We start from the raw sequence: 13,515 nt of genomic DNA, 5'->3' as shown, positions 1-13,515 counted from the left end.
TATTCCTAGTGGATTTTTTTTCTTCTAATTTCAGATATATAGATATATATGGGGGGGAGAAAGGAGAGATATCACAGTACCACTCATGGAGCTTCCCCCTGATGCCATGCATGGCATTCCCATGTGGTGCTGGGGGCTTGAAACCTAGGCCCCTGTGCACAGCAGAGTGTGCCCTTTAATTGGGTAAGCTATCTCCTGGCCATCTTGGGGAAAGCTTTTGACGTCACTACAGACAGACCTTTTCCCCTCCTGACACTGGAACATTCTGTGAGTGGGCCTCCTGGTTTGGGCGGCAATGCTGGACTATAGAGAAGGTTTGCATTCCAGAACCTTCCCCTCCCAGTACATTCCTGGTGATCACCCGGGGTGGCCTACAGTCTCCCCACCCCTCCAGGCCTGCTCAGCTGCAGGGCGGGTGGTTCTGGCCCTCCAGCCCCAGCCCCGTCCGTCCTCCCCACTTCACTCCAAGGGACTCCAGCCAGCACAGCTGCATTCCAGCCTCTGCCCACCCCCCACTACACCCCCCAGTACCTCCCCTCACTCCTCCACACTGGGCTCTGACCCTGGGGGAAGATCAGAGGCTCTTGGACTCCCCACCCCCACCCTTCCGGGCACAGAGAACCGCTGGCCTGAAGGTTTCTCTGCCTGCCTGGAGCCAGGACTTGATTCCGCACTGTGGGCTGTGGTCAGCTTGAACACTCCCCAGTTTTTCAGAATCCTGGTCCTCTTCCTTCTCCACTGGCTCTCCCACTCCTCTCACCCCTTCCAAGTGGCTCTGCAAGGATTCCTTTCAGTCCTCCAGGGGCCCTACCCCCAGCCAGGTCACAGATTGATGAGTTTCCTGTAACGCCCTGATCCTTGCTGTGGGGACCTCCTCGAGGCTGTGGCTGGCTTCCTACAGCCTCTCTCCTTGACTCCACACCACCCCCTTCCTGGCAGAGCCCCTTCTGCAGCTGCTTCTGTGAGCAGGACTCCAGGCTGCCTTGCAGGGCTAAGCCACTCCCTTAAGATGGGGACCCCAGAGGCTGAGACCCTAGGATGCTCCTCTTGGACACTGCATCATGGGTGCATGCCCCCTCCCATCACTGCTTACTGCACCCTGACCCCTTGAAGGCCTCTAGAAAAAGATTCCTCCTGATTCCCACCAGCTTGCCTCAGTCCTGGAGCTCAGAGCATGGGTGCGGAGTCTTCCCTCCTGTGGTCCCTGTACCCCACCTGCAGCCGGTTGTACCCCACTTGCAGCTCCCCTGCCCCACCCACAGCCCCATGGACTTCACCTATAGCCTCTCCCGAGGCCCACTGTACCCCTCCTGCAGTCCCAAGCACTCCCCACTTGCAACTTCCCATACCCCATATTCAGCCCCCATTGCCTACCCACACCCCCTGTACCTTACCTGAAGCCCCTTGTACCTTGTCTGAAGCTTCCTGTGCCCTGCCCACAGCTGTCTTTCAGAAAGAGGCACCCAAGCCACATGTGTCTGACAGCAAGTAGTGAAAATAAGAGCATGCAGCACTCATGTGCCAGGGAGGTGGCTGACTGATAGATAGAGTGCAGACCTTGAATGCATGAACATCTGCGTTCATTACCTGCCTCCTCAGGGAAGGAACGAAGGAAGCAAGAAAGGGAGGGATGGAGGAAATACTTGAGATGGGGTCTCCCCCAAGAGAATGCAGGGGTCCCAGGAGGCTTGGAAAAGTACAGTGAGGCTCTAACAAGCCCTGACTTCACCAGCCCCGTTACCAGCCCTGCCCCCACCCAAGCATCCCGTAAAGGCTGCAGGTCCAGTGCCAGCCTGCCCCCCACCCATGCATCTGCTCCACAGCCCTCCCTCCCGCAGCAGCTCTGGGACCTTATTAAGCCTGTAATGCCATTAGCAGTGGCGGCAGGAAGGGAGTTTGTCTCCAACCATCAGGTTACCAAGAAGTCTGCATGAACAATGCTGGGAAAGCATCAGAGGGAGGCCGAGAACCCTCTCCTCTCCCTGGTGAATGAGCTCATAGGGTCAGCCATCCAGCTTGGCCAGGGGAGACGGGGGACAGATCGTGGCCTGGCTGCCTATGGCCTGGGCTGGGCCCCCAAGCTGGGCTAGGGGGGAGGTAGCTCTGCTCTGGCATGTTGTGGTGCCTGGGGATTGAACTTGGTCCTCCAGGGCCTCAAGTATGCAAGTCAACTGCTCAAGTATCTCCCAGGCCCATCATAGGTTAGACAGTCCTATATATTGTAACATGACTCCCACAATCAGGTTAATGTGTTCATGTCACATGTCTGTATCTCTCACATAAGGGTGTGTGTGTGTGTGTGTGTGTGTGTGTGTGTGTGTGTGTGATGAGAACAGTCAAGATCAGCTCTTAGCAACTGCCAAGGATATGACATGAGATTGCCACAATGGGGGCTCAGGCCCCCCAGGACTCACTTGTCCTGTAATTGGAGAGAAGTGAGCTGGAAAAGAGTTTGACCTTGAGGGAGTGGGGCAATGGTGCATCTGGGTAAGCACACATATTACCGTGCACAAAGACCCAAGTTCAAGCCCCCGGTCCCACCTGCAGGGAGAAGTTTCACAAGTGGTGAAGCAGATCTGTAGGTCTCTCTCTCCCTGTCTCCCACCCCTCCCCTCTCATTCCTCTCTGTGTCAATACAATAGATAAATAAAATATTTTATAGAAGAGAGAGACCACAGCACCAGAGCTTCCCCCAGTTCCACGGCACTCCCATGTGCTGCTTGGGCTCAAATTTGGGCTGCACATGACAAGGCCTACGCCCTACCCCATGAGATATGTCTCCAGTCCCTGCATGTTGTCAGTATTTTCAAGATTCCGGTTGTTTCCACAGTGGCTTCTAACAAGGCAGGCTACTGGACCCACCAGCTCAGACTCTTGGTCAGAAAGTGTTCATGGGCTCCTGGTAAACAAGATATCTCTGGATTTGTGTTTGTTTGTCTTGTTTTTTGTTTGTTTTTGTTTTGTTTTTGTTTTGATTGTTCAGGGCTGACATCTGATGAGTTCTGCCTGCTTGACTCTGCCTCCTCCCCTGCTCCCATCACCCAGGGTGCCCCCATTTCCCAGTCCAGAAGCAGAATGAGGGTGTGAGTCCTTTGGTGTGAAAGCCCACCCTGATCAGCCGAGAACAGCTGGCAAAAAAAGCTGCAGCCATGCAGCCTCCCAGGTCCTGCTGGGCCTCCCTGCCTCGAACCCCAGGAGAAGCCACTTCTGTGAGCCCCCTTCCTCTGCCCAAGTGAGAAAACCACCCCAGACAGGTGGAACCTAGCTCATGCACACCCCTAGACCCCATGACTCTTGTAGCCCTGGACAGCTTGGAAGAAGTTGTGACTGTCTCAGGACCTTGCTGTTTGAAGGTTGGTCATGTGTGTGTGTGTGTGTGGGGGGGTCACTTAGGATTAATACTGCTAATGATATGGGGTCATGGTTTTTCAGCCTAATCTCATGCAACCATAGTGAGGGATTTAGTTGAGATGCTATATTTGATCTCCCGTGGATGATGGAGCAGAGCCCCCCACAGGCTGTCACTAGGGTCCTGCTGCCAGTGACGGAGCCCAGTGACACCTCACCCCCAGCTACAGTGCTTCCATCAGAGCCCAGGTGACTGTGTGGCATCCCAAGACATGATTGTGGAAAAGTACGGCATCACTATAGGGGTCCGTGTGGCACTATGCCCCTCACTTTAATTCAATTTTATTTTGTTGTCATCATCAGGGTTGCATTGCTCCAGGATGACTTTTTTCCCCTTCAGATAGGAAGAGATGAGGGTTGGGGGATGAGATAGCATAATGGTTATGCAATGAGACTGTCATATCTGAGGCTCCAATGTCCCGGGTTCAGTCCCCTCCCACAAGCCAGAGCACTGTGGAAGAGAGAGAGAGAGAGAGAGAGAGAAAGAGATTGATTGAGGGAGGAAGGAAGAAGAAAGAAAGAAAGAAAGAAAGAAAGAAGGAGTGATGGAGGAAGGAAAAGAAAGAAGAAAGTGACAAAGACAAAGAGGCGGAGTGAGAAAGACTACAGCACTGAAGCTTCCTCCAATATAGCAGGGACCAGGCTGTACCATAAGACATGCATACGGCAAAGCAGTGTGGGCTCTACTTCGCCAGCCGCTCCTCTTACACAGGCTGCTTTGCAGGGTTGAGGACAAAGGCCTGGGCTGGGAGCCCTCCTGCCTCAGTTCTAGTACCCGCTCCAACATCCCCTTCTGGGTAGAGAGGACAAGTGAGCTCCCCATGCTGGCTTCAGTTTATCCACCTGCAAAATGAGGGGTCAGCCTAGCAGCTCCTGTTCAGAAAATAGCAGCCACAGCCCCCAGCATCTTGTTAGAAATGAGCCCCTTCACGAGCAGTGAAGCAGCTCTGCAGGTGTCTGTCTTTCTCTCTCCCTATCTCCCCCTCCCTTCTCAATTTCTCTCTGTTCTGTCAAATAAAATCAAAAGAAAAATATGGAATAAGTGACCACCACAAGTGGTGGATTCATAGTGCTGGCACCAAGCCCTAGCGACAACCCTGGTGGCAATAAATTAATAATTGTGATAATAATAACAATAAAGAAATATAAATCCTCAGGGCTGGGAACTAGCTCACCACTTTACTATGAAAGAGCACCTGGGTTCGAGTCCCAGGCACCACATGGGAGCTCCAAAAGGCTCCAAAAGGGAAGTGTCATGAGGAGTGGAGCGATGCTGTGTCTCCTCTCCCTATCATGTGTGTATATATGTGGAGTTTACCAGAATCATGCTGACACAACGTCCCAGCAAGGGCAAGGGAGATAGCATAGTGGGTATGTAAAGAGACTTTAATGCTTGAGGCTCCAAAGTCCCAGGCTCAGCATCCCGCACCACCAGAAGCCAGAGCTGAGTCGTGCTCTAGTGGGTGAAAAGAAAAGTTCCAGAAGGGAGTCGGATGGTAGCGCAGCGGGTTAAGCGCAGCTGGCGCAAAGTGCAAGGACCGGTGTATAAGGATCCCAGTTCTAGCCCCCGACTCCCCACCTGCAGGGGAGTCGCTTCATAGGCGGTGAAGCAAGTCTGCAGGTGTCTATCTTTCTCTTCCCCTCTCTGTCTTCCCCTCCTCTCTCTATTTCTCTCTGTCCTATCCAACAACAATGACATCAATAACAACAACAATAATAACTACAACAATAAAACAAGGGCAACAAAAGGGTATAAATAAATATTTAAAAAGAAAGGATAAAAAAAAAGAAAAGTTCCAGAAAAAAATAATTAAAAAACAAACCTGGTGGCAAAAGGGGTGGGGGGAGAACCAGCATTCTATATTCCCTCAACACTGATAGCCATTCTGATGCTCCAGTTTGAGACCCACTGAGCTGGGTGCTCTCTCGGGCCTTTAGGTGAAGCATGAGTTAAGCACCCCCATAAGGGCAGCATGGGGGAACAGGGTTGGGGTGGAATGTCAGGGTGTCACAACTGGACAGTGGGAGGTGACAGCAGCTAGGAAGCATGGGAGGAAGGTCTCTTGAGAGCCCTCAGACAACTTCCTTGCTCCTCCTTCTCTTCTTCCTCTTACCCCTCCTCTCCTCCCCCTCTTTTCCCCCCATCCTCCTCACCTCCCCACCTCCCAGGTGCCCACCAGCCTTCATGTGTCCCCTCTCATACCCCACCCCAATGCAGAGAACGTCCTTTCTCTTCCCATCAGAAAATGAGAACCTTTGCGCCCCCTAGCGGTTATAATGAGGACCTACGGCTGTCCCAGGGTTGTGTTTAGTATGGTTTAAATCTGGACATCTGGGGGCAGATGCCTGAGCTCCACATCTGCTCCGATTTCAAACCCCAGCCAGAAATTCCAGGCCCCACCTGAACCACACCTGTGGGCAGGAGATGGGAGGCTGGACACAGAGCCCATCACCTGCTGGTCCAGTCTGAGAAGGACTGAGTCCCCACTTCCTGGCTGACTCCACCTCCTGGGCTCAAAGGCTGGTTTCCTCAGAGGTGGTAGGTCATCTACCTATGAATTCCCCAGGATTATTTAACAATTACTATACTATATTAGTCAATGTTTCCTTTTATCTTTTTATTATTTTATTTTTAATTTTTTATTAGTGATTTAATAATGATTAGTAAGATTATGGGATAAGAAGGGTATAGGACTTGTAAGAACATTGATTAAATCTTGATTCTTAGAGTGGTTCTTGCATCCCAATAATCATCTGTCTATATGTATCTATATGTATCTGTACTACAACTTCTTTTTATGAAATTAGTATGGATTTGAGATTGTGAATAAATGTTTAGGAAATAAAAGGAAGAAATAAGCCCTTGCAAATCCACCAGGAGATGTTGAATCTAACTCAGCACAAGCCAGATTGTCTCCACCAGCCTGGACAATAGGGCTCAGCTCTAAACAGAGAGGTGAAAACCCATTGCCTAAGGCTGGCCAGCATGGGGAGCAGGGGGCTGCAGCTGGCACAGGGGCTCCCAGATTCTTGGTGGGAGCCCCACCTGCCCACCCTTTCTTGCCTCAGAATAACACCTTTCAAACTCCTGCAAAGCCCCAGCCTTTTAGGCTGCATTCCTGCTGCACCTGGTTCTTTTGTAAGCCCTAGGATTGTCTACAGACAAAGAGAGAGCTCAGGGCCTGGGGCACAAAACCACAGGGGCAGAGACTTGAACAAGGTGTGCCCAGCTTCTGTGGCCTCCCAGATCAATGCAGAGGACAGAACTCGGTGCCCCGAGGGTAAGAATAGGACCAGGGAGTCTGAGACAGAAAGCCCAGAGAGGAGCCCAGAGGAAAGACATGGAGAGGCTGGCATGAGAGGGGCTGGGCGGTGGTGCGCTGAGCTGAGCACACATGCTGCCATACACGATGATCTGGGTTCAGGCCCCAGTCCACACCTTCACAAGTGGTATAGCGGGTCTGCAGGTGTCTCTCTTTCTCTCGCCTATCAAATAAAAGAAATGGAGGGAAAGGGGAGATTGGCCATCAGCAACAGTGGGTTTGTCATGCAGGCACTTCTTCTTCTAGAGTTTGCCCTTCTTCCGTAGCCAGTCAACAGGTCAGGTTGAAAGCTGTCAGGAGCTGCTTGTTGCTGGCTTTGAAAGTGACTGGGATCCATGTGGATTCAGTCGGCTAGGAAGGATCGTCAGTTTCCCCAATGAATGGGTACTCACGGGATGCACCACGGGAAGGTTGATCCAATGCATCCCAAGGCACTGAGCCCTAGTGATAACTCTGGTGGCAATAAAAAAACAAATAAATAAAATGGGAGCCAGGAGGTAGCACACCTGGTTGAACGTACACATTACAGTGTGCAAGACCCCTGTGTTCAAGCCCCGCCTGTAGGGGGGATGTTCACAAGTGGTGAAGCAGGGCTGCACGTGTCTCTCTCTACCTCCCCCTTCTTTCTCATTTTCTCTCTGTCTCTATCCAAAATAAATAAAGGAATAAAAATAAAATAAATAGGGACCAGACAGTGTCACACCTGGTTGAGTGCACACATCACCGTGTGCAAGGACCTGGACTGGAGCCCCGAGCCCAGCTGCAAGGAGGAAGATTCACAAGCGGGATGCAGTGTTGCAGGTGTGTGTGTGTGTGTGTGTGTGTGTGTGTGTGTGTGTTTCTCTTCCCCTCTAGCTCCTCCTTTCCTCTCAAATTCTGTTTCTATCCAAAAATGAATAAATAAACTTTAAAAAATAATATAAAGACAAAATGAACCAACAGTGGACATGAGAGTGAGGTTCTATCTAGTAACTGAGGAGCGAAGACGGACTGCTGGCTTGCTTGTCCTATATCCAGGCCATTTCTACTTCCTGGTCTGTGAGACGGGTCCCCTGATAGAGAGCGTAAGCTGTGGATTACACTGTGTTTGTGTGGAGAGCTTGGGCGAGAAGCCCTTTCAACACTTTGCTCGGGCTGGAGTGGAATGTAAATTCCAGCACGGTTCCCATTCCCTGGGTTTTGAGATTTGGGCAATAGGGAGCCCGAGTGGGCTCTGGAGGGAGAGCAGCAGGTGGAGGGGGGCGCCATTGTCAGGCAGGGCACTGACTGCCAGCTCTGTGTTGCAGGCAGGACAAACTCAAGATCCATATGCGGAAGCACACAGGGGAGCGGCCCTACCTGTGCATCCACTGCAACGCCAAGTTCGTGCACAACTACGACCTCAAGAACCACATGCGCATCCACACGGGCGTGCGGCCCTACCAGTGCGAGTTCTGCTACAAGAGCTTCACGCGCTCCGACCACCTTCACCGCCACATCAAGCGCCAGAGCTGCCGCATGGCCCGGCCCCGCCGGGGCCGCAAGCCCGCCGCCTGGAGGGCCGCCAGCCTGCTCTTTGGGCCTGGGGGAGCGGCCCCCGACAAGGCCTTCGTCATGCCCCCCGCGCTGGGCGAGGTGGGCGGCCACCTGGGCAGCGCAGCCGTGTGCCTCCCGGGCCCCAGCCCTGCCAAGCACTTCCTGGCGGCACCCAAGGGCGCCCTGAGCCTGCAGGAGCTGGAGCGACAGTTTGAGGAGACGCAGATGAAGCTGTTTGGCCGCGCCCAGTTGGAGGCCGAGAGGAACGCGGGGGGCCTCCTGGCTTTCGCACTGGCCGAGAACGTGGCCGCTGCCCGGCCCTACTTCCCCCTGCCCGACCCCTGGGCTGCAGGCCTCGCCGGTCTCCCGGGCCTCGCTGGTCTCAACCATGTGGCCTCCATGTCCGAAGCCAACAACTAGGCTGGGCCTTGTCCATTCTGCGGACAGCAGCCTTGTCCCCAGTCCCACTGGGCCACCTTGGACTTCTCGTTCCTGATGGCAGAGGGGAAATGGAAAAGTAGCTTGAAGGTGGCAAGGGGTGGCCCCGGGCTCCCTCTGGCTGGTGTCCGAGATGGGCCTGGCCATTCCCTGGCTCCCCGTGCAAACTCCATGTCACCCAGGCCATCACAGTCTACGTCCCCTGGGTGCTTAGGTGCTGGGTGGTGGATGGGTAGGTGGGAAAGCAGGCCAGTGGATGCTGGGATGGGGGGGTCCCCCTAGAAGGGGTCCCACACACCCCCATTAAGCCCCACTGTCTGTGATATGCTTTTGGGGGGTTACTTTCAGTCTCCATCAGTCCAGGGGCCTTGTGGGAAGTACCTGATTGGCAGGGAGGGCCCTGGGATTCCACTGTATCCCCCTCTGTCCTGTGACCTTGGACAGATCAGTGCTCTGTACCCAAGTGTCACTGCCATGAAAGAGGCCTGTCACTTTTCTTTCCTCTGCTGCATTACACACACACACACACACACACACACATACACACACAGAGACATATGCAAACACATACACGGAGGCACAGAGACACACACATACACAGAGACACAAACACACAGAGACACTAACGTGCACAGAGACAGATACAGACACATGCAAACATATAGATACACACAGAGATACATATAAACACATATAGATATATACATATAGGCACATAAAGATATACACAGAGATACACACAAGCATAAGGACACACAGACACAAACACACAGTGACACATACCCTGTCCCTCCAAGGAGAACTACAGAGAGTGGAGGAGTCGAGGCCAGGGAAGCCTTCTGTCTCCCGTCCACCTCTGTTGACCACGGTGAGAATGTGGCCACATCAGATGGAATGGCAGAGGGATAGATCCTCCTCTCCTCTATAGGCACATCTGGGCCCCCCAGCTCTGCACATCCCCTCCAGTGCTCTACAGTCTCCGTGACTTCCTAGGGGCCAACAGGGAAGGGGTGGGGTGTACCCCCTTGGCCCTTAGTGATAGCTCCCCTACCCCAATTATCTGTCTTCCCAGCTCCGACGTTTGCTCCTTGAGGCTTGAGCTTCTGGGGGCTTGTGCATGACTGATCCTAAGTCCTCCCTCCCTCGCTCCTTCCTCTAGGAGGAAGCTAGGGGTTTCCCTCACTTGGTGTGGGGGTGCAAGGCTCTGACCTGAGGCTGTCCTTGGTTGTGGAATCCTAGCAGATCCCTGGCTGGAAGACAGCTCTGCTGGCCCAGTGCCTTTCTGCTCTGCTCTCCCCACCCCTGCACTCTCTCCCTGTCCTGGCTGAGCCTGCTTTTATTTCTCAAGTAGACCTAGCAGAGAGGACAGGGCACCTGCACAGAGAGCCCTGGGCTGGTGTCCCCGAGCCCAGAGCAGTGGACAAAGAGACTTGGATCCTTCCTCTCACCTTGGCTTCATCCTGAGAAGACACAAACAAAAAGGCCAGAGGAGACCTCAGACTCTGTCACTGCTGCAGCTCTCAGGAGAGACCCCAACTCTGAGCACCACCCCACATGTCCTTCCCGCCTAAGACAGTGTGCCTGTGCCCTGTGTCTTCAGACGCCATCTTCTGGGCTGCCATCTCTTACACCTCCACCCCCACCCCATCTCCAGTACAGACATCTGCTTCTGGGAGCTCCCTGTCGTGTTCCTTCCCTCAGCCTGGGGCTGGGCTTGAACCAAACTTTCACAGAAAACAAGGGGAAATCAACACATTGGAACCCAGTGGTGTTGGGCTTCAGTTTTTACTTTGTAAAGGTAATGACTTCTTATAAACTCAATTTTTCAAATGACCAGTTAGTTCTTTTATTTTTGTCTTCTTTTGGCTGCAATTTGGAGTTGTACATTGTAAAATATCCAAAGATGTTGAGTACTGTATGATGAAGAACTTGAAGCAAATGGGTCATGGGCATAGGGGCTGGTTGTGTTCTGTTTCCTTTCAATTTTTTTTTTTTTGATGCTTTGATTTCCCTGTCTGTCTGTGGGAGGACTTTGGGGTTTTTTCTATTTATAACTCTTTTTTTTTATGTGATTGCTTTATGTAAAAATGACACTCAACAAAAGTTTGCCTTAGTGATTCAAGAGACAATCTTCCATAACTTTGGTTGCACGTCACATCCCACTGAGAGAAAAAAAAAAAAAACAGAGCTAATTTTCTGGCCTATTTATTAAACAGTATTAATTGACTTGGTAGCATCACATTGAGGGTTGCATGTCTGTGAGGCGACAGGCGAGAGTCGGTCTGGAGGTGTTTGTTGCATGATGTTCTGGCTGCTGGGTTTCATAGACTTAGAACAACATCAAGACACCTTTACAAAAATACACCAACCTTGGGGCTGGCAGCAGCACACCTGGTCGAGCACACACATTACAGTGTGAGAGGGACCTATTCAAGCACCGGGTCCCCACTTGTGGGGTGGGGGCAGGGGTCTGAATGGTGAAGCAGAGCTGCAGGTATCTCACTTTCTCCTTCCCTCTCAATTTCTGTCTAATTCTATCAAAAATAGAGGAAAATTACTTTTAAAAATACACCAGCCTTTACCCTGCACTGTCAACTGCAGGAAAGAGCTTTAAGTAATAGAGAACACAACTCTCAGTTCCCTCGCACCCGTGCAGCCTGTGGCGTGTGAGCAGAGGAACATCTGGCAGGTGCTGAGCGGATTAGACCAGCTGGTCCTACCAGCTCCCTGGTCTGGCATCCACAACCACCGCCAGCTGACTTGGCTGCCATATTGGCTTCCCTCTAGAGGTGGGGTTGGGTGGTGGCACACCCCATAGAGTGTACACGTTACCTTGTGTAAAAAGCTGGGTTCAAGTCCCCAGTTCCCACCTGCAGGGAGAAAGCAGTCAAGTCATGCTGCAGGTGTCTCTCTTTCACCCCTCTCTCTCTCTAGCTCCCCCTTCCCTCTCTATCTCTCTTAGTGTCTATCCAATAAATAAATCGTAAAACATGTTTCTGAAAGAGAGATGGACTTGGGCCTCTTCTGTTCACCCTTCCTTCCTGGCTTCTTTCCTTCTTCCCTCTCTCCTCCCAACGAAGAGGCTCGAACCCAGTGCACAGGAAGATGCACTTTATCCCTGAGCTGCCTCCCTGGCCTGATTCCTTTAGCACCTGAGCCTCTTCTGCTGCTGGAGAAAAGCTTGATCCTAAAGGTGAGGAGATAGAATTCTGTTCCTGCTAAATGCAGCTCTGCTCAAAGCCCAGGTTACAGAGCCCAGGGAAGCTGTTCTTTGAGCCGCCCTTTCTGGCTAACACCAGAACCTTTTTTTCTGTTTCAGTCCCCTTCCTTACCAGAGCAAACTTCCATATAAACTGAAGGTAGCGCTTCCTGAGAGAGGACGAAGAACAGATCTGGGCTGTGTTTCTGAGCTGAGTGTCCTCGGGCTAATTGCTTCTCTACTCTGGTCCTCTCTTCCCACAGCTCTAATAACAGAAGGGGTTCAATACATTAGAGCATCTCCAAGTTCTCTAGCCAAACACCCCTCAGCATAGAGGGACAGTCAGTTGGGGAGTTGGCATCAGACGAGAGAAATAGCCTAAGTGGAAAAGCAGCCTTCCCACAGTGTGAAGCCCCTCTTGACTGTCTCATGTTCAAGTTTTGAAATTCAGGCTTGTACGTTCCATTGCATAATATGTATGCATTTGGCTTATAAAAAATATTGTTTCAAACTGTTTGCCAGCTAAATCACTTGTCTTTTTCTCCCTGTATCTTCTGGTTAAGTCCGAGTGTTCCTCTACTACTCTGCAGCTAAGGTAGGTCCCAGCTGATGACTGAGAGCTTGGGAATAAGCCTGGCCCAGTGCAAGAAGTCTAAGGATATGGTGCCAGACAGTGGTGCACCCAACTGAGTGCATTACCATGCTCAAGGATCAGGTTCAAGCCCCACTCCCTACCTGCAGCTGGGAAGCTTCATGGGTGGTGAAGCAGAGCTTCAGGTGTCTTTCTCTCTCTGTGTCTCTATCTCCCCTTTCCCTCTGAATTTCTATCTGTCCTATCAAACATAAAGGGGGAGGGGACTGGGATGTACTCCAGGAGGGAGTACATTCCTAGTGCCAGAACCAAGCCCCAGCAGTAACCCCATAAATAAGTAAATGCATAAAAACCTAAGGCCAGCTACTGGTCACAATTCCATTCAGTTACAATGTTTTAGGGCCACTAGAGTTCACTGGGGATGAAGGGTCCACTAGACCTAGGAGGCCATGGAGAAGGAGTAGAGAACTAGGACCCATGGACGCTGATTCCAGGTCATCCATGAAATCCGCCTGGGTACTCCTGCTCCCTTGGGGCCCATGTGCTAAGAAACTGGGCTGCTGACAGTAGAGGGAAGGAGGAAATAAAGGTAGCAGCACAAGGCCACTGCGGACAGGCCAGAGAAGCGTGTGCCCCACCCCCAGCCAGAAGGGGAAGACATAAAGGACAGAAAACATAAGGTTGGGGACTTCTAGATGGCTGTCACAAAAAGGGTTTACCATGAGCTTGGCCAGCTCAACTCAATAGAGAGGCACCTGCATGAGGAAAGAAAGGAAAAGTCCTTCTTTATATGTAATTACATATTATTTATTTATTTAAATAGATATAAAGAGCAATTGAGAGGAAAGAGGGACACCTTGAGGGAGAAAGACACCTACAGCAGTGTTTCACCATTCATGAAGCTTCTTCCTGCAAGTGGGGACCAGGGGCTTAAACCTAGGCCCTTGCACCCTGTAATTTGTGTGCTTTACAAGGCGTGCCATCACCCAGCCCCTAGAAGATAGTTACCTAATGTTTGAAGTTGTCCTAAAGAGGAAAGA

The 13,515-nt window shown here is 51.7% G+C and overlaps 1 protein-coding gene across 3 annotated transcripts in view; it reads left to right on the top strand.

The window, feature by feature from the left end:
* ZBTB7C (zinc finger and BTB domain containing 7C) overlaps positions 1–12,399 on the top strand; it is a 384,832-nt gene extending 372,433 nt beyond the window's left edge. For all 3 annotated transcript variants that reach the window (XM_060173838.1, XM_007515930.3, XM_060173840.1), the window contains one exon: positions 8,018–12,399. In XM_060173838.1, the coding sequence (XP_060029821.1) occupies positions 8,018–8,666 (649 nt within the window). In that variant the 3' untranslated portion in view covers positions 8,667–12,399. The remainder of the gene's footprint in view (positions 1–8,017) is intronic.
* The last annotated feature ends 1,116 nt before the right edge of the window (positions 12,400–13,515 follow it).

This window comes from Erinaceus europaeus, chromosome 15 (assembly GCF_950295315.1).
Source record: "Erinaceus europaeus chromosome 15, mEriEur2.1, whole genome shotgun sequence".
Taxonomy (NCBI): Eukaryota; Metazoa; Chordata; class Mammalia; order Eulipotyphla; family Erinaceidae; genus Erinaceus; species Erinaceus europaeus.
Note: the sequence above shows the minus strand (reverse complement) of the source record. Positions and strands in the feature narration are given on the sequence as shown.